This window comes from Herpailurus yagouaroundi, unplaced genomic scaffold (assembly GCF_014898765.1).
Source record: "Herpailurus yagouaroundi ecotype Mexico unplaced genomic scaffold, PumYag 187, whole genome shotgun sequence".
Classification (NCBI taxonomy): Eukaryota; Metazoa; Chordata; class Mammalia; order Carnivora; family Felidae; genus Herpailurus; species Herpailurus yagouaroundi.
In genome coordinates, this window is record NW_024412418.1 from 5,009,267 (window position 1) to 5,030,224 (window position 20,958).

The 20,958-nt window shown below is 38.2% G+C and overlaps 1 protein-coding gene and 1 pseudogene across 1 annotated transcript; both read right to left on the minus strand.

Moving 5' to 3' along the window:
• Nucleotides 1-7,228: 7,228 nt before the first annotated feature.
• Nucleotides 7,229-8,200, minus strand: LOC121043943 (olfactory receptor 5D13-like). Its single transcript, XM_040495917.1, has one exon. The coding sequence runs from the start codon at nt 8,198-8,200 to the stop codon at nt 7,229-7,231; it is 972 nt and encodes a 323-aa protein (XP_040351851.1).
• Nucleotides 8,201-15,485: 7,285 nt separating this feature from the next.
• On the minus strand, nt 15,486-16,424 carry LOC121043834 (olfactory receptor 5D13-like; annotated as a pseudogene).
• Between the last annotated feature and the right edge of the window lie 4,534 nt (nt 16,425-20,958).

The window sequence follows — 20,958 nt, forward strand, 5'->3', positions numbered from 1 at the left end:
ATTATCACACTTCTTGCTTAATATAATATTTAACTTACTAAGGCTTTTCAGGTTTTATTTTAAATGAATGTTATATTCAACATGATGATTCTTGCATCCCAAATACTATTATTAAATTGTTGGTAAAATCTTTCTCTACCATTGAGTCCAAGAAATATAACAGCTGAAATCTTCTTACCTTTGTTTTCCCTATTTTGTTCTAATTTTTCTCTAATTTTTTTCTGCTTTATCATCTTAATTAAAGCTGGTCCCTTTTAATTTTTTTCACTAGAGAGTCTATTCAATCTCTGCTAGTTTCATTTTACTTAAATCTTCTCTATCTTACCTTGACTATTTCTCCCATAACTTACAGAAACAGAACAATGCACATTCCTGAAGTTCTCGAACCTCTTCTATCCTCCCACCCAGGGTAGCCCTTGCTCATCTGAGCCAGGACTTCTAAGACAAAACTGTGTAGCATAAATGCACTTTCTCTTCCTTGTGTGTTCCAGATATGTTACTTCTGCAGTGACTAAATAATTCTCACGAACTGTCTAACTTTCCCCTACCGTGCTGCTTCCCAGATACCCTACATTGAAATTAATATCAATCGGTCTCTAGAATCTGAAAACAAACCTGCTAATGGCAAAGGTAAGGCCACTCTTGGTTGGGACTGATGGATATATTCTTATATCTATAGTACAACCTTTGGGACATGAACCCAAGAGATTATGTCTTGCCCCATTCCCTTGAGGTCATGAAATAAACAATTAAAATTAGTCATTTTTCTCTGATGTAATGCTTGAAAACCTGGAGCAGCATTAGGAAAATTTTATACAAAAATTTATATAAATGTATTTTAGATTTTATTAATTTAGTCTGGAAGAAAAGGAGAGAGAGAGTGTGGGAGGGGCAGAGACAGAGAGAGAATACCAAGCAGGCTCCACACTGTCAGCACAGAGCCCAGTGTGGGGCTTGAACTCATGAACCATGAAATCATGACCTGTGCCCAAACCAAGAGTCAGACATTTAGCCAACTGAGCCATCCAGGTGCCCCCAAAATGTTCTATTTTAAAATCACTTCTCCAACCCCTGATTAGTCCCATACATACCTACAACCATTATAAAAGTTATGGAATTATAAAAACCATCCTTATCAAATATTGAGTGGCTACCATATAGCAGGCGTAACTGTCTTCCTCCCTGCCATCCACTCTGACCCTGTTGGAGAAGGGTGAAGATCCCTCCTTTAGGTCATCATGATTCACTGAGAGTTAAAGCATAAATATTTAAAAAGTTAAATATCAAGTTGGGAAAATAGTCCCTTTGAAACCTTGTCCTATTCTATTACTCTTAACCTCCTCTGCTTCTTCTATCTAGTCTGACCTCTTTGTTTTTGTGTTTTGTTTTATGTTTTCCAAAAAATATTACCCACTCTTTCTTTACGGTCTTTTTCCTCATGTTTCCTGCACACTGTAATGCTTTCCCTTAAGTTTTTGTTCAAATGCAGCTTTTCAGTGATACCCTCCAAAACATACTGTTTTACCACTGGAGCTACTCTACTACCAAATATAGTGTTTAAAGTACTTCACATGTTTCAAATATATTTATTTATTTATTTTGAGAGAGAGAGAGAGTGTGCGTGTGAGTGGGGGGAGGGGCAGAGAGAGAGAGAGAGAGAGAGGGAGAAACCCAAGCAGGCTCTATACCATCAGCCCAGAGTCCCGGGCAGGGCTTGAGCTCACGAATCTTGAGATCATGAGCTGAGCCAAAGTCAAGAGTTGGACGCTTACCAACTGAGACTTCCAGGAGCCCCTCAAATATATAGTTTAATCCTTACTTATTTCTTTATTTGTACATTGCTTGTTTTCTTCTGCTAAGATAAAAGTTCCAGGAAAGCAGAGATCATTCATTGCTTTGTTCACTAATATATCCCAAGCTCTTAGATGAATGAGTAGCATAAAGTCAGTGCACCATCATTCTTCATTGAACAATAAATATGGCCTTCCAAAGGAACTGGGAATAGAGCCAAACTACCAGAACTACGAGGAATTTCAGTGCAGAGAGGAGATAGTTCACAAAGAATGATAAGGATGTTTTAGAAGTGATTCTTGAAACTGCAGTCACAACAAAACAGAATACAAACAAACCAAAAGAAATTTGCACTCCTCTCAACTTCCTGTCTTTATCAGGTTTATTATATCAAAATCTTGACATTTTCAACATCAGGAGCAGCATGGTGAAATTACCGGCAAATGGAAAATATCTCAAGTATTCTCCTTTAGAAAAATTTACAGGTAGTTTTGCTAAAGTTTTATCGCATTGATCCATTTGCCAAATGTTTTTTACATATCCATTAAATGCAAGGCTACACTGTTGATATAAGAATAATAAGGAAGTGGATCACATTAAAACTTTTCTTTCAAAAGATGTATAATTTCTCTGTAGTAACAGGCAATACAATTGAATAAAGACTGAAGGTTGTACATGCTCAGAATCAAAGCAGGGACTGTTCTGTGAATTTTGTGTTTTGCTACAGGAACCAGGGAAAAGTGGTTGGGTACCTGATGAGGGTAAGTGATTATTTATTATAAGTTTATAATGAGCTGGGTACTATCTTAGAAATTGGGGAAGAAGAGAAAGAATGTCCCTTTGTCAACAAATTTCTATTTAATGGGGAGTACAAATAAATAAATATGTGATCATTTTTTAGTAATTATAAATGCTATAAGTATACAATTGAAGATATCATTTTTTAAAAATTATTTAATGTTTACTTATTTTTGAGAGAGTGAGACACATGGTGCGAGGAAGGGAGGGGCAGAAAGAGAGGGAGACACAGAATCCGAAGCAGGCTCCAGGTTCTGAGCTGTCAGCACAGAGCCGGCCCTATGCGGGGCTCAAACTCATGAACCATGAGATTATGACTTGAGCCAAAGTCAGAAGCTTAACTGAGCCACCCAGGCGCCCCATTTTAAATAAGGAGGCCAGACAAGACCACAGTGAAGTACTATTTGAGCCTGTACAATGATGAAGTGAGAGAGGAAGACGTACAAAGATTGGGAGGAAGAGTGTGGAGTTTGGGGCAAAGGAAACAGCAAATACTACTTATTTTCAAATGCATACTCAGCAAATGGCAAGATTGTGTTCTTTTTTATGGCAGAGCAAGATTCCATTGTGTGAGTGTCTATGTCTATGATATATGTCTAGACATATATACTACTCTTTATCCAGTCATCAATCCATGGACATTTGGGTGATTTCCATAGTTTGGCTCTTTTAGATAATGCTATTGTAAACATCAGAGTATGTGTATTCCTTCAAATCAGGATTTTTGTGTCCTTTGGATAGATATCTAACAGCGCAATTGCTGGGTCGTTGGGTAGTTCTGGTTTTAACTTATTGAGGAGCGTCCATACTGTTTCCAGAGTGACTGCACCAGTTTGCTTTCCCACCAACAGTGGAAGAGGGTTCCCCTTTTTCTGCATCCTCAGCAACACCTGCAGTTGATGGAGATAGAGAGTATTATGCTAACCAAAATAAGTCAGTCAGAGAAAGACAAATACTATATGATTTCATTTATTTTATTTATTTTGTTTCTGTTCAGAAACAAAACAAATAGAATGTGGGGGGGGGGGGGAAGGAGGGCAAACCCAGAAAAAAAAAACTTAACTTAAGAAAGGAACGTGAGGGCGGATGGAGCGGGGGGGGGGGGGGGGATGGGTGAAATGGGTGATGCGTACTAAGCAGGGCACTTGTGATGAACACTAGGTGTGTATGTAAGTGATGAATCACTGAATTCTATACCTGAAACTAATATTACATTGTATGTTAACTAATTGGAATTTAAGTGAAAACTTAAAAAAAAATACACACTGTGTTTTTACGCATCCCAATAATTAATCAGTTCGTCGTGATGTTTTGTGCTTTCTAAATCTGCTTGCAAAATTATAACTTGGATATTTCCAAGTGACATTATTCATGGCAGAAAGGAAAAGAAGGAAGCCTACCTTGGTATATCAATGGGTGTTCTTTAAAGCTCTATTTATGCTACTAAGTGGGTATTGGAACAATAACAAAATATGGGATGCCATTAGTGGAATACTTTTATAGTACATTTTCATTAAGAAATTATCATTGAATAATTTCCGCTCTGCAGAAATAATCTGAGATGATATAGCTTAAGAATAAAAAAGGTTCATCGATGTAATTTTTAAAAGTTTAACGGCGGGGCGCCTGGGTGGCTCAGTCAGTTAAGCGTCCGACTTTGGTTTCTGCTCAGGTCATGATCTCGTGGCGTCGAGCCCCACATAAGGCTCCCTGCTGGCAGCACAGAGCCTGCCTGGGATTTTCTCTCTCTCCTCTCTCTCTGCCCTTGACCACTTGCCCTCTTTCTGTCTCTCTCAAAATAAAATTAGAAAAACTTATTTTAAAAGTTAATGTTTTTTTCTTTTGAAAATATTCAAGGAAACAAAAAGCCCTTGAGCCAATGTTAGAAGCCTCAAAACAAGATCCACAAGAACTGCTGGCCATGCTGATTGTTTTTTTCCGTCTCAAATGTATTTCTTGGCCAAGAGTCCTGTGTGCAGCCTGGAAAACGCGACTAATGTGGCTTGCTCTTTGTCCTGAAGGGCCAGAACATTTAATGGACAGTGAGTCCCTGACTTCCAGTCTTATTAATTTGAGTCCTCTACAATATAATAATATTTATAGAATATTATATTTCTCTATCAATCCACTTGCTAAGACAACTGAGTCATTAATAGGAACTTATGAAAAGTGTGATAGTTGGTAAAATGAACATTTGAGTAAATACCCTCGTCAAAATTTCACCTAACAAAAAATACATCCTTACAAAATTCTACACATATTCCGTAGTTATAACTCGGTTTCCTTTATTATGGAAATGCTCAATATATCATGTAACAGTTCCCTGGGGGCGGGGCGCTTGGGCATGCACACACATGTGGACCGGTATGTGCGTTCAGGTAATTTTGCGGAAGACTTGGACCCTTTGCAGAAGGCTGCATTCTCTGCATTGGGCTTACCGCTTTAATTGGTGTCACTTGGCTTGTTCCTGCCCTGGGTTTTATAAACTGACACCTCAAGAAGCTTTATTAGTTCCGATTCATTCTTTTAGCTTCCCTTCCGCAAGCATTGTTCAGACGTGGTTCTGACTCCTCCCGTGGCACTGGATCACAAAAGCACCTGTTAACTGATCGTCTTCTAGGGATCCTCGGTCCCATCTGTGGATGCAGGTCCTGTAAGCTAGATCACCTCATTTTAGCATTCCCCACCAACATTTTGCATAATGATTTTAATATTTCTTGAAACCATTGCCTTGGTGCATGTTTTAACATTAGGAGTTCTGAAATCGCGATTTTCTAATTCCATCCTCTTTTCTGCTTTTACTCTCCCTGAATTTCCCCTCACAAACTGTTAGGTAACCCTGAAATGCAACTCATAATAGAAAGACAAAATAAATATTTATTTCCCTTATTTATCAGTTTTCAGAGCAATGCCTTGACACCCCAGCAACCTTCAATAGTAGCCAATGATTTATTGTCTTTTTTTCTTTTTTAGTATCTAAATTAAAATTTTTAAACTTAAACATATCTGATGTCTTTTTGAAAAAAAAATCTTCTTTAATGTTTATTTATTTTTGAGAGAGAGAGACAGAAAAAGACAGAGAGAGAGAGAGTGCGCGCGCGCGCGCACAAGAGTGGGGGGAGGGGCAGGGAGAGAGAAAGACACAGAATCCGAAGCAGGCTCCAGGCTCTGAGCCGTCAGCCCAGAGCCCGAGCGGGGCTTGAACTCACGGACCGCGATATCGTGACCTAAGCTGAAGTTGGACGCTTAACCGACTGAGCCACCCAGGCGCCCCTCATGTAAAATACTTTTAACTTGATACTCAGTCATGTTTCACATCACTTCCAATACTATAATAAAAGTACAAAAAGCCCTTGGAAGAAGGAACAAAGAACTTGGCCAGGTCTTAGAAACAATGCCTCTCTGCTTATTACTAATTCTTCCATATTTACATTCCTAATTAGCTACCACTTTGTAGAATTCCTCCATGACCCTAATGATGCATGAAACAAAGGCAGAAGGAACTGGCAAAGGAACTAAATTTCTTTATAACCTGCAGCCCATCGACAAATACTTGAGGCAGCCAGAGCAAAATGTTCCTCAGGGAACTGCCTACTCTCTTAATGCTAATGCTTTGCTAGAGGGGAAAACAACCTTAGCAAGACAATAGCTAGGCCTCTGCTATCCTGGGAATCTTCTTTGGCATCTGAAAATCTCACTGGAAACTTCCCTTGGACTTTACCTCTTCCCAACTCCATAGTATGTAACTAGTCTCTCCTTGTGGTCCTGGGGCAGCTCTTCCTGCCCACGGGTTCTGTCCCCGTGCTTTAATAAAACAACCTTTTTGCACCAAAGACGTCTTCAAGAATTCTTTCTTGGCCATCAACTCAGGATCCCGGGAAACCCCGCCCCCATCACCACCAAAAAAACCAACCACCAACCAACCAAGCAACAAATAAACAAACATGTCATCACCTAACATTCTCAATGTTTAAATGGAATTGAGAAATGATTTATCATGCCAGCATGGTAATCCAATGGATTTATGGATTTTGGATTTTATGGTCTGCTGTTTACTGTTAGATAAGTTTCTTAGAGTTGCTGCAGTAAGTTATCACAAACGTGGTGGCTTAAACCAGGGCAATGCATTTCCTCATAGTTCTCAAGACTAGTAGCCTGAAATCAAGGTGCTGGCAGGGTCATGCTTCCTCTGAAGATGCTAGGGGAGAAGCCTTCTTTGCATCCTCCTAGAGCCCCCTACTCAGTATCAGCAGAGCACTAATCTTCACAAAGACCTCTCCGTGTATTCTTTTTCTGTCTCTTATAAGGACACACTCATTGGATTTAAGGCCCACCCTCATCCAGGGCGATCTCATCTCAATCTTCACCTTTATTACATCTGTAAAGATCCCGTTTTCAAATAAGTTCATATTCTGAGCTTCTGGATGGAATTGGATATTTGGGGGGCACTATTCAACCCACAACACTATGTTTCTTCACCTGTTGCTCATAGTTCTTTTACAACACATTGAAGTGACCAGAAATCAATGATCAAATAACTGGTTTATTACAACAGTAGATTTCAAAATGTGGTGAATTGACTAAATACTTTGAACTGTCATCTCTACTAGAAGCATTGAGTAATTCTCCATATAATAAATCAAATCTCTTTTGAAAATCCACACCTTTGACAAAATTGCATTGAGTGATTAATTAATTTCCTGACACTCTCCTTCACATCTTTGTTTCTGAGGCTATAGATTAGAGGGTTCAGCATGGGGATCACCACGATATAAAATAAAGAACCTACTTTGATTATGAGCCATGAGTTTTTGGAGTTGGGTACACAGTAAAGGAACAGTACGGTCCCATGGAAGATGGTGATGGCAGTCAGGTGGGAGGCACAAGTGGAGAAGGCTTTTTGGCGCCCACCAGCAGAAGGCATTTTTATGACAGTGACAAAAATAAAAATATAAGTAGTGAGGATGATTACCAGGCTGCTCACTTCATTGAACATGGCGATGGCAAAACAAAGCACTTGGCTGATGTAGGTGTCAGAGCAGGACACAGAGACAATGACAGAGTGCTCGCAGACAAAATTATTTATGATGTTAGAGCCACAGAAGGACAATGTCAGGAGAAAATAGGTGAGTGTCAGGGAAGAGACTACACCCCACGTGTAGGGCCCCGCCACTAACGTTGCACACAGCTTTTGGGACATGACAGCTTTGTAGAGTAGAGGGTTACAAACTGCCACAAAGCGGTCATAGGCCATCACTGCCAACATGAACGTTTCTGACACTGCAAATATACAAGCCAAGAGGAATTGCACTATGCAGCCTATGAAAGAGATGGTTCTGTCTTCCACAACCAAGTTCTCCAACAGTTTGGGGGTAACTGTAGTGGAGTAACAGAAGTCGACAAAGGACAAGTGGCTCAGGAAAAAGTACATGGGGGTGTGGAGTTGGGGACTGACCCTGATGATCATGATCATGCCCAGGTTCCCCACCACAGTGATGGTATAGACGGCCAGGAATAGCAGGAACAAGGGAATCTGCAGTTCTGGATATTCTGAGAAGCCCAAGAGGGTGAATGTAGCTCCAGTACTGTGGTTTCCTTCCAGGAGCAACATGCTTGTGGTTGGAGAAGAATCTGAAATAATACTAAAAACAGTAGCAATGATCATCGTGATCACGCATTTCTATTGTACTTACCACGTGGCAGGCATTGTGCTAAAACCTTAAAATGCATTGATTGAAATCTTCAAATAGCACTGTGAATCGTAAAACAAGGAGCTTCATATTTTACTTAAGGATGGGGAGGCATATATAAGTTAAGGAACTCGTTTGAGGTCACACAGCTTACTAGTGATGAGCTCGGTTTTGAAATTGATCCTGAGTGGCAGAACTCAAATTAAATTTAGGGAACAGACAGAAAACTACACCACATTGTTGTAGACCACATGTATTTTTCACAGTTCCATCATTCTGAAGATCCGCCCTTTTTCAGAGGGTTAATATAACAATGCAGCTAAATGTAGCACTCAAATTTATAAAGCGAGGATCAGATGTAAAACATTAGAGGTGATAACACTTCGATAGTTATGATGTTCAACCCCAGGCTCAGGGAAGGCAGCATTTATAAGGCGCCGCAAGAATTTCCGTGTTTTGAAAAAAATATGTGGATGCGGACAGAACATAGCCCCGCATATCTTCAAGCTTTCCACTGATTCTATCCAAATGCTACAATAATTACTTCAGTGTTCCAAAAACAATGTAGGAACCTGGTAAAATAATAAAGTCGCACTTGTGACATGTTTTCCCCCCACTTCTGTGTTTTCTTTCCTACTTAACTATTTTCTCACTTAGTGTCACTAATGCTTTCCTTTTTTTTTTTTAAGTTTGTTATTATTTCTTTTTTTACTTTGAGAGAGAGCATGAGGGGAGGGGCAGAGGAAAAGGGAGAGAGAGAATCCCAAGCAGGTTTTGCACTGTCAGTGTAGAGCCCAACATGGGACTACGTCTCACCAATAGTGAGATCATGACCTGAGCTGAAGTCAAGAGCTGGACGCTTAACCGACTGAGCCACCCAGATGTCCCCTGCTGCTTTCAACATACTCATCTAGATTCCTTAATTATTATCTTTTTAACTTTCTATTATTTCTAATCTGATAACTTTACTAGGCATGTATAATATTAAATACTCATAGAATATCTAAATTAAAGAGTAACTTACGACGTGTTTTGCTCAAGCTTCTCAAGCTAGACATTACAGCAATAAGCAGCAATGGTTACATTATGACCCGGAAAATTTCTGGGGGGGCCATTGGTTTTGATTAACGTTATATATGTGATTATCTTGTTTTGAGTCATGCCATCTTTGTTTACTTGTACCTGTTATTTTGAGAAAGCAGAAGCATCTTGTATTCACAAGCAGTCCTTAGCCACAGAAGTATCTTTAGCCATTTAACAATAATTTTTAAAACAATAAGTTAGCCAGTAACAGGCTAACTTAATATTCAGGTTAATTAAAATCTATTAGCATGAATCTCATAAACAAAGACATCATTTTAGTTTTGTCTGACCAGGTCAAGGTAGAAAGAAACTATTATTTCCCTCATAGCTAAATGCTGGTTTTTGATATTCAACAACATGTACTTTCTATGTGCAGAGAAGGAATGGGTGGGAAAGGGACAAAGAGCTAATGACAGTCCAGCATAATGAAAGAAGCCCGTGCTTGGGAACCAAGATTTAAATTCAATTTCAGGCTTTGTCACTTACTCTGTGATCTTTGATGCATTAAATTTTCTGAACCTCGGTTTTGTCAGCAATAATGACATGATGATACATGTTGCATGCGTGTATCAACATTATTTTAGTGAATGATGTTAACGTACTTAGCACTGAGTCTGAAAATTGTGGAATCCAGTAGGTATGGGCTTCCACACCCTCACTGTTTAAAAAAAAAAATTCTTAGTGCTATCACTAATTAATATTATTTTAAAGCCCTTGTATTATTTTTTTTTTAAATCTAAGAAATAGGTCAAGGGCCAAAGTGGGCAGCCGCAGATAGGTGGGTACATCTGGGATGCCACAGGGAAGCCCAGGTCTCTTTCCTGAATCTCCACTTGACCCTGACCATCTGAATTTTCCAGTTACTGTCTTTCAATAAATTCTCTGTGTTTTCCCGTTTGCTTTCTCATTATTATCTGATCCTTTCTTGTCCTCTCTTTGTAATATCAGGTTGGCACCCATGGAGACTTGGCAAACTGCAATCATTAAACACAGCTAGCTTCCCTGGAGTGCTTCTAGCTTGCGCTGGAAGAACATCAAATTCTTCTTCCCTTGATTACTGTGGCTATTAGGATAGCCTTTAGCTCTGACAACTTGGATTTCTTCCTATCAACTAATTTATCAAATCAAAATTTCTATGCTCAGTTCCACCTAAGGCCTGACCCAAGCCACTTCCCAACATCTAACCCCCTTTAGTGCCAATATCCATGGCTGATCATCAACACGTGCTCATTTGTTCTATGGTTTATGTGATTTTTCTTTCCTTTGACCTGAAATATTCTCTTTTTCTCCCGTGTGTTGATGCAGCACTTGCATTAAATGAAAACTACTATCACAAAGAAACTTTCCCTTTTCACTCCAGCAGTATTTTCTACATTCTTGCTGTACTTACGGGCATTATTCTCAGGAAATCAAAATGTCATGATCTGTTGCGTTCACTACGACTTTATACATGTTATTCTTATCTCCTATCTATAGGACTTTGAGATGTCGAGGACAGTCTCAGTTTTTACAATATTCTTTTGAAATTTTCAGTGTGATTCTACTATGCTAGGAGCATGGTAGCTCTTCTCGAAGTAAAAATTGGGATGATACCCTAGCGAAGGGGGAAGAAATCAGCTCATCAGCGGGAGCTGTTAGAAAGACCGACTTCAGAGACATTATGTCATTTAGACCAGCAAAGAGTATTCCCTGTCTCAAAGGCTGCAGGTCCCCCATATAAATGAAAGATTACACAAAATAGATCAGCCAGCCTGATACCAACTCACCTGAAGATCCTGGGCTATTATTAACAGTCTCCAAGGAAGTTCCAACTCAGAATTCAAACATTATTAAACATATTAAGCGGTTGGTAAATATTGCAGGAGTAGAGAATAAATTTTAATTACTGTGACAGGATTATATTTCTTAGTATCCAGAGAAACTCAGAGAAAGGTGAGAGAGAAAGAGAGAGAGAGACTCTGACTCCTAGGACCAAAATGTAAGGTTTATGTATGCCTCCATGACCTCAGAGATTTAGACCCTGGAGAATTAGTACTCAACTTTTATTTTTACATCACAAACTCAGAAATGAGATTGAGTGCTAGCTTGTGTGGCGTTTTACAAGAATGCAATTTCTTCTAAATCACTGGAGACAATGTCACCAAGTCTACAGCATGAATTTCTTTTAAAAATGTAATTATAGAAAATATACAAACTGACTTGGAAAATATGGTAACTACAGTAAACAAAGATACAGATAAATCAGCTAATATGCAACCATTCAGAGATAACTGCTATTAACATTCACTGTATGATTTTTCTCTTTTTCTCTGCAAAATATATTTGTTGTGAGATGTATAAACAAGAGAACTTGGATTCTGGATTTTTCATTTAACATAAAATAATCATTTTTGTCCTTGGAAATATTGATTTGCTTCATTGAAATAAATGTGTGTGTGTGTGTGTGTGTGTGTGTGTGTGTGTGTGTGTGTGTTTCAAATATGGTCAATCTATTCTTCCAAGTTTGTACTAATACAGTTGAATATTATAATCTTTTTGTGTCCATACGTTTTTAAAAATGACTAAGTATTTTGGTTTTTTAAAATTTTTTTAAGTTTATTTATTTATTTATTTATTTATTTATTTATTTATTTATTTTGAGAGAGAAAGAGCTGGAGCAGGAGTCAGGGAGGGGCACAGAGAGAGAGGTAGAGAGGGAATCCAAGCATTCTGCACACAGTCAGTGCAGAGCCTGAGACAGGGCTTGATCTCATCACTGCGAGATCATGACCTGAGCCAAAATCAAGTTGGATGCTTAACCAACTGAGCCACCTACTCACCTGACAAATGTATTTTGGAAGCATGTTTAACTCTCTAAAAACAATGGGTGCCAACCAATCCGTTGGGTCTACTTTACCTGAATACCACCCAATTAGATCCATTCAACACTCTCCCTGGGCCCCTGACAACCTATCTCTTATCCTACACTTACAGGGACCCTAACACAACAGAGGCTATTTATCACAAGGAATAGAAACATCTGTGGTAAGTGACATGAATCCCAGAGATCTGCATTGTCATTCGCACACTGGGATTGGCATCAGTTCTGTCCTGCCTCTGCTCCCCACCACTACACCTCTGCACACTGGGAATGTGAATTCTTTCTGATTTCCTTTCACAATTAGAAAGGTAAATAATACATTTGCCAAATCAATGTTTGCATGTTACGTGCCTTAAGCCATATTCATCTGCCCGAGGCCTACTATTTGGTTGAGTTTTCCATGGTCTATGGTTATTCTCCAAGATCCATCTGGCTCCCTCTTGCTTGAAGAACTCTTCAAATGACTTCTTTTACTGGCAGTCACAGGCTGTTCCTTCACATTCACATTTTTTGCTGGTTCGGGGAGCAAGCTGAGGAGATTTGGCCCTTGCAGAGGGTCAATACTGAGAAAATAATCTAGCAGTGCTTTGTGGAGACACAGGAAATTTATTTGATAAATTTGTCTAAAAATTTAGTGATGGGAGTGCCTGGGTGGCTCAGTTGGTTACACGCCCAACTCTTGATTTTGGCTCAAGTCATGATATCATGGTTCGTTTGATGGAGCCCCATGTCTGGCTGGCTCTGCCATGAGCAATATGGATCCTGCTTGGGATTCTCTCTCTCTCTCCTTCTCTGCCCTTCTCCCCATCTCTCTCTCAAAGTAAATAAACATTTTTAAATGTTTAAAAAAAGAATTTACTGGTAAATTGAAAAGTAAAGAAATCCTAAACTCATACTTAATTTTTCCCTACAGAGCCTTTGTTATGTTCTAGGTTTCTGTGGGAGGCTGGGTATGTGAACCAGAGAGACAGATTGAAATGTCCTAGGGAAATGTCATGGTGTTTAAGAAAACAATATCTCACAAGAGAATTGAGACCTTGCTCAAAGGTTTGACCATCTCTCCTCTCACAGTATTTGGCTATTAAGCTGCAGAAGAGAAAGTTAAACTCCAACACGAGAAGGACAGAACACAAACACTACACATTTTAAGATCTGAGGGAGCTACATAGGAGCTAGGTCTCTCTCAAAAGCCAGCTACGCTGAAGGAACAGCGATGCATCATGGGATGATTTTAATGGTTTCTTTCCTATTCTCGGAGAACCTCTCTTCCCCCTCATATCAGCAAGACTTCTATGACTTCTATGACTTTTATGACAAATCATTCTTCTAATCTCCCTCTGTTTAGAGCCAAGAGTACTTCATTTCTTGTCCTCACCAAACATTTACTCATGGATACAGCATCTATCTTTTCTCAGAATTCATAACAATTCGAAAACCATTCTTCCATAAACAAGCGTCACCCTTATCTCAAATCTCAAAAGGACAATTACATGACAGGACGATTATACCTCATCGGTACAGTTTTCAAAATCTTGGTAACATAGATGCTATAAGATTACCAAAGGCACAATGCAAAAGATTTATGTATATTAACAAGTTTATATAGTAGCATATTTTATTTATTTATGTAACTTTAAGTTTCTCTTAAAGATATGACAAAAACTTGTCATATCTTTCCTGCCAACTCTTGTTTATCCTTGATAGGTTTATAGAAAGAGCTCTTCAGGAAAGACAAACTACTCCTTCTAGAAAAATCACTTTTTTTTTTTATAAATTTTTTTTTTCAACGTTTATTTATTTTTGGGACAGAGAGAGGCAGAGCATGAACGGGGGAGGGGCAGAGAGAGAGGGAGACACAGAATCAGAAACAGGCTCCAGGCTCTGAGCCATCAGCCCAGAGCCCGACGCGGGGCTCGAACTCACAGACGGTGAGATCGTGACCTGGCTGAAGTCGGACACTTAACCGACTGCGCCACCCAGGCGCCCCTAGAAAAATCACTTTTTAAAGGAAAAAAGTCAAAAAAAGTTTATAAAAGGCAAAAATATCCCTCACACACTATTTTTCCTATTCTTTTCCATTTCCTATATTATTGCATGTACCAGAGAGAATAATTTTTTCCTCAGTTAAAATAAATAAGTCGGATTTCGTATCTTACGGATGAATACTGAAAAAGAGAATTGTTGAGGTCCATGGGAAGTGTTCACATAACTTCAGAAGACACAGCTAAACTGTTCCCAAAGTCATTTTATGTTTTACCCCCATCCGAAATGTGTGAGCAATCTGCTTGCTCCACATTTTCACCAGTACATGATATTTCAGTTTTATTTATTTTAGCCATTCTAACTGATGTGCAGCAGTATCTCAGTGTTAATAAGAATTTCACTGATGATTAATAATACTTAGTATCTTTTCATGTGCGTAACGATTATTCATTTATCTCGTTTTGTCAAGTGTCTGCTTACATATTTCACCTTTGACTAGATCCTTTGTCTTCTTGTCTTGAGTATAAAGAGCTTTCTTTCATATGTTCTACAAACAAATCCTTTGTCAAACATGTGCACGTGCATACATGTGGCAAAGATGTATATATAGCAAATATTTATTCATAGCCTGTGGCTTACTTCTTAACACTGTCTTTTGCCACCAAGGAACATTTGCAACAGATTTTAATGTTGATGAAGTTCTTTTCATCAGTTTTTTGAGGATCCATTCTATTTGTGTCTTATCTTTAAGTGACCAGATATGCTTGGGTCCCTTTAAAGTTTCATGAGTAAAAGTCAACTTCTGCCATTCAATACAACAAATAGCAAAAGGTTGGCTTCTGTACAAGGTACAGTGAGCTGACACACCCCGCCAAAGCCGTCCCTGGAACATGAACCACCTGATTGTGATTCGAGGGAACCATTCTCGACCTGCACATATTTGATGAACTGGTGATTAGTTTTATTTTGGAAACATACATATGAAATCATACTACATGATAAAATAGTTTAAAAACACTTACAAACATTGCAAAAATATTACGATCCAAGAGTTTATTTATTTGTTTAAGTTTTGGTTTACATGTCTGGAGATATTTCCCTAAAAATGAATGTGTACAAAATCAGTCATCATAAAACGCCCTGCCATAAATACATTCACTGAAACATATTAATTGCAAAATGATTTGAATCATCAACTGCATGACAAGGGTTGAACAATCTCTAGCATAGTAAATCAGTTTGTTTGTTTTTTCAGGAATAAAATAATGAATCTAACAAGATTATATCGAGGGACAAAGCAATTTTGCAACAACGAATCTCAATGTGTCCTTCACATCTTTGTTTCTAAGGCTGTAGATTTAGGGGTTCCGCATGGGAATCACTACTGTGTAAAACACAGATGCCACTTTAACTCTGAGCCAAGAAGTTTTAGGATTAGGGATACAGTAGAGGAAAAGGATGGTCCCATGGAAGATGGTGATGGCTGTTAGGTGGGAGGCACAGGTGGAGAGGGTTTTCCAGCACCCACTTGCAGAAGACATCCTCATAACAGTGACAAAAATGAGGGTATAGGACTTCAGAATAACCATCAAGCTGCTCACCTCATCGAATATGGCAATAATAAAACAGCACATCTGGCTGATACAGGGGTCCGAACAGGAGACAGAAACAATTACAGAGTGGTCACAGATAAAATTATTTATGATGTTAGACTCACAATAGGATAATGCAAGGAGAAAATATGTGAGTGTCAGGAAACACACTATACCCCATGAGTATGACCCGGCCACCAGCGGAGCACAGAGCTTTGGAGACATAATAGTAAGAGCAAGGGGTTACAGACCGCCACACAACGGTCATAGGCCATTGCTGCTAACATAAAAGCTTCTGTTACTCCAAATATGCAAGCAAAGCAGAACTGCATAATGCAACCAGAGAAAGATACGGTTCTGTCTTCCACAATCAAGTTCTCCAACAATTTAGGTGTCACTATGGTGGAATAACAGAAATCTACAAAGGACAAGTGACTAAGGAAAAAGTACATGATCGTGTGGAATTTCAGATTTATCTTGATGATTATAATCATGCCCACGTTGCCCACGGCAGTGGCCATATAGATAGACAAGAAAACCAGGAAGAGTGGAACCTGGAGGGCTGGGTATTCCGAAAAACCCAAAAGAATAAAAGGGTATGATACTTCGATTTCCTTCAGATAACATCACGATTCCTGTTGATTGAAAAGTTATTTCTAAAAGTAGACCTGAATGGAAAGGAGAAACAGAAAGAAGAAAGAGGCTTCATATGCCTCTGTGAAGTTGACACAGAACAGTGACTCTCAACGTGTGGTCCCTAAACCAACAGCAGCCGGAGCACCTGAGAAGTTGTTAGGAATGCAAAGTCTCCAACCCCATCACCAGCTTTCTGAATCAAAAATTCTGGGATGGGGCCTGCAATTCTTTTTTTTTTTTTTAATTTAAATGTTTATTTAAATTTGAGAGAGAGAGACAGAACATGAGCAGGGGAGGGGAGACAGAGAGAGCAGAGAGAGAGGGAGATACAGAATCCAAAGCAGGTTTCAGGCTTTGAGCTGTCAGCAAAGAGTCCAAGGTGGGGCTCAAACTCACAAACCACGAGATCATGACTTGAGCCAAAGTTGGACATTCAACCAACTGAGCCACCCAGGTACCCCGGGCTCACAATTCTCGATTTGACTGGGTCTCCAGGTGATTTTGCTGCCTGCTAAATTATGAGAACTACTAGGCACATAAATAAGTATATGTATTTATTATTTATACATACATACTTATTTATTATTATATTTTATTATATTATAATATAATTATAAAATATAATATATATAATTATAAAACAATATATTATATATAATATTATATGTATAATTCTATTGTTTAAAATTCAGCCCTCTTAGTATTATTACTATTGGACTGAAATATAAACTTAGGGCACAAAAAGAAATTGTAAGAGCGAGAGAGGCAGACAAGAAGCACGGAGTACTTTGTAATGGTCCTAAGAACCATACTAAGGATCAAGATCACTTGGCATTGCAAATGGTGCCCCATAACACTTAGTATTCATTGTTTTTATATATTTAACATTTTCCAGGCATTGTACAGAATTAAATATGCACGGAATTTATGAGTCGGAATAAACCTTAAAATGTATCTAGTCTGTGCCATCTGCCTAATGCTTGAGAATCCATTACAAACTCTTACTCATGAAATAATCATCTAGCTTCCATCAAAGCCTCCACTAAGGTGCATGGCCTACAGGGGTAATTTTGTAGGCCTTTCACTGACATTTTGCTTGCCATGTATTATTTTAATTCATTAATTAATTTAGATTAATTAAATTTGTTATATATTATAAAATAGTAAATATATAATTAAATTGCATATTTTTTGAGAAACAGAAGAAGTATCTTATTTTCACCAACAATAGCTCCATACAAAATATGTCCTGTGATACAATGGAAATTACACATTTTCTTAACCAATAGAAGTAAGCCCTCTCCTACGGTGAGGCAAACTTGGGGAAGGTAAGGAAGTTAGAGCAGGAAGCCCATAAAATGAATGGTCCCAAGATTTAGACATGAGACTACGACAGAATTAGATGGGCAATCTGTTCCATCTTCTGAAGCATCAAGCTCCAGACTCAGCAACATGGCTGCCTACCTTTCCATGTGCCACAAGCAACCCCACACATAGAGCATCCATCAGCAGTATTTTTTTTTCCAACAGCAAGAAGGACCAGGCAGATACACTGTAAACATCCATTATTGTTCAGGCTATTTTAATAAATGAGTTCCCTTCAACATGTGAAACTATTTGCAAAACCCTGGCTTATTAGGGACATTGTTGCTACTACTGTTCTGGCTTTTTGGCACGCTTCTTAGGTCAATACCAAAAAGTTATTCAGAAAAAGACTTGGTAGCCCAACCCTAGCAATTTCAAAGGTTTTGGTGAAAACCGATGGGACCGGATTAGGTTTGTATCCAAACAGAGACCAAGCCTATAGAAATACAAAATCAACAAATACCCCATGATTTTCTGTGTCTTTCCCATTGCTCACTGTTGCTAGTTTCTGTCATACGAAATTTAATTCTCAAAAACATTCATGCCTCGTGAATGAAAATTAAAAGGTCTCTGGCCAGAGAAAAGGGTCCACATATAATTTTTGGAATAATCTATATGAGCTGGAGCTCCATGTTTTCTTCCTAAATTGAAAGCTACTGAAAAAGAAATGAACTGACCTGACACCAGAAGCTCTTGATTATTTTACTGAGAATTTTTTTTTTTTTATGATTAGTGAATCTCAGGCATTTTTCTTCTTAGTAATTAAACATTCTTTACAGTAGCAACAGGCTTGAGGTTTGAAAAAAAATGGTAGTATATTTCAATAAGTATAACCAGTCCAAAGGCATTTTATTTCCAGAACCAAAGAAATCTTTGGGAATTCAAAGAAAAAAACAAAAGCTGAATCCACAATCTAAACTCTGCCAAACTCTGGGTCTTATATCTGCCTCCATAACTCTGAAGATATAGATTACAGAGAATTACAATTGGAGTGTTCCTCAGTGCACCACAAATCTTACAGTTCGTTAAACACCGTCCCTTGGGTCATCGTGGTATATGCATTTTCTCTTAAATCATTAAGGATAATTACATCACCACATCTATTCCACTAATTGCTTTTAAATTTTGAATTATTGAAGTAATATGTATTAACTGAAGAAAACGTCAACTGTTGAGTTTGAAATAAGTAAGGGGAAAAAAGAACAATTGAGAAACAGCTGTTAAGAACTCGACTGCATTTTAAATTCCACAGTAAGTTTGGAGTGGAATACTGCCCCAACGCTACCTTAAGGAAAAAGAAGGTGACCATTATCAGTGAAACAATGCAGATATCATTTATCCCTTGATATGATGTGATGAGAAAGGGTTCACCTTTCTGACACTCTTAATTCCATAATTCCAGCTTAATATGAAAAGAACCATTATGCAAACTCTTATTTGGAAGCATTCTATGGGATACCTAACCAGTATTCCTTAGGGCTGTCAAAGTCAAGAAAAAAAAAAAAAAAGAGTAAAAAAACTGTCACAGACCAAAGTAGACTGGGGACACACAGCAACTGCATGCAGTGTGGTATCCTGGATTGGACCTCAGAAAACGAAGAAGGCATTAATGGGAAAAAATAAGGAAACTATATAAAGTTTAGATTTTAGTGATCATAACATACTAATACTTCTTTTTAAAATTTTCATTTTAGGGGCCCCTGGGTGGCTCAGTCAGTTGAGCGTCCAACTTTGGCTCAGGTCATGATCTCACAGTCTGTAGGTTCGAGCCCAGCATCAGGCTCTGTGCTGAAAGCTCAGAGCCTGGAGCCTGTTTCCAATCCTGTGTCTCCCTCTCTCTCTGCCCCTCCCCCAGTCTCACTTTGTCTCACTCTGTCTTTCAAAAATAAATAAATATAAACAATTTTTTTAAATAAATTTTTCATTTTATTGTGGTAAGAACACTTAATGTGAGATCTACCTTCTTAAGAGGTTTTTAAGTGTGCAACACAGTATTATTGACTACAAATACAATTTTGTACTGCAAATCTCTAGAACGTACTCATCTTTCTTAACTGAAACTTTATAACCACTGATTGGTAACTCCTCCTTTTCCCTTCCCCCAGTCCCCAGCAGCCATCATTCCACTCTTTTATTCTATGAGTTTGATTATTTTAGATAACCTCATATAAGTGGGATTTATTTTTTCTGAGTAGCTTATTTCACTTACATAATGTCCTCAAGGTTTATCCAGGTGGTCACATATTGTGGAATTCCCTTTATTTTTAGGGCTGAATTGTCTTCCACTGTATATTCATACCACATTTTCTTTATCCATTTATCTGTCCATGGACATTTAGGTTGTTTCTGCATCTTGACTGTGGCTAATGGTTCTGCAATAGAACACAGAAATGGTAGTAACTCTTTGAAATCTTGATTTCAATTCTTTAGGATAAATAGGATTACTGGATCACATGGTAGTTAAATTTTTAATTTCATGAAGAATCTCCGTAACTATATCCATAGCAACTGCACCATACTGCATTCCCATCAACAGTGCATATGGGTTCCAATTTCTTCATTATCTTCACCAACACTTGTATACACACACACACACACACACACACACACACACACACATACAGATGTGAGGTGAGTCTTATCATTTTAATTTGTATTTCCCTGATGACTAAGTGACATCAATAATTTTTTTCATATACCTATTGGCTATTTTCAATACCTATTTTCAATATTTATGAAAAGAAGAAACTCAAGACTTTATAATATAGATTTAGCCATTTATATTTGCAAATTGCAACTATAATTTACAAAGCAGCTCTGCATATGATCTCAGTTGTTTCTTGAATAAAATGGGATTATCATGAGATTCTAATGTCTACCTTGTCAGAGAATGTACTTTCAAAAAGATAATTGCATTCTGGATATTAATGATCTGGGAGTTATTGTAAGTACTCCAAGCATGTGTTGCTAATTAGAAATAGAAATTGGACCATTCCCCAGATCATTAACTCTCTGTAGTATTTGAAACTCCCTGTACACAATACATCGCAATGGAAAATTTCTGGAAGTCTAAGCTAATTATAAGTAACAGAATAATCAAAATCTGAAAATAGATTGAAAGTTTATAATTTCATGAAACAAGCTAAGGGTATAAAATATG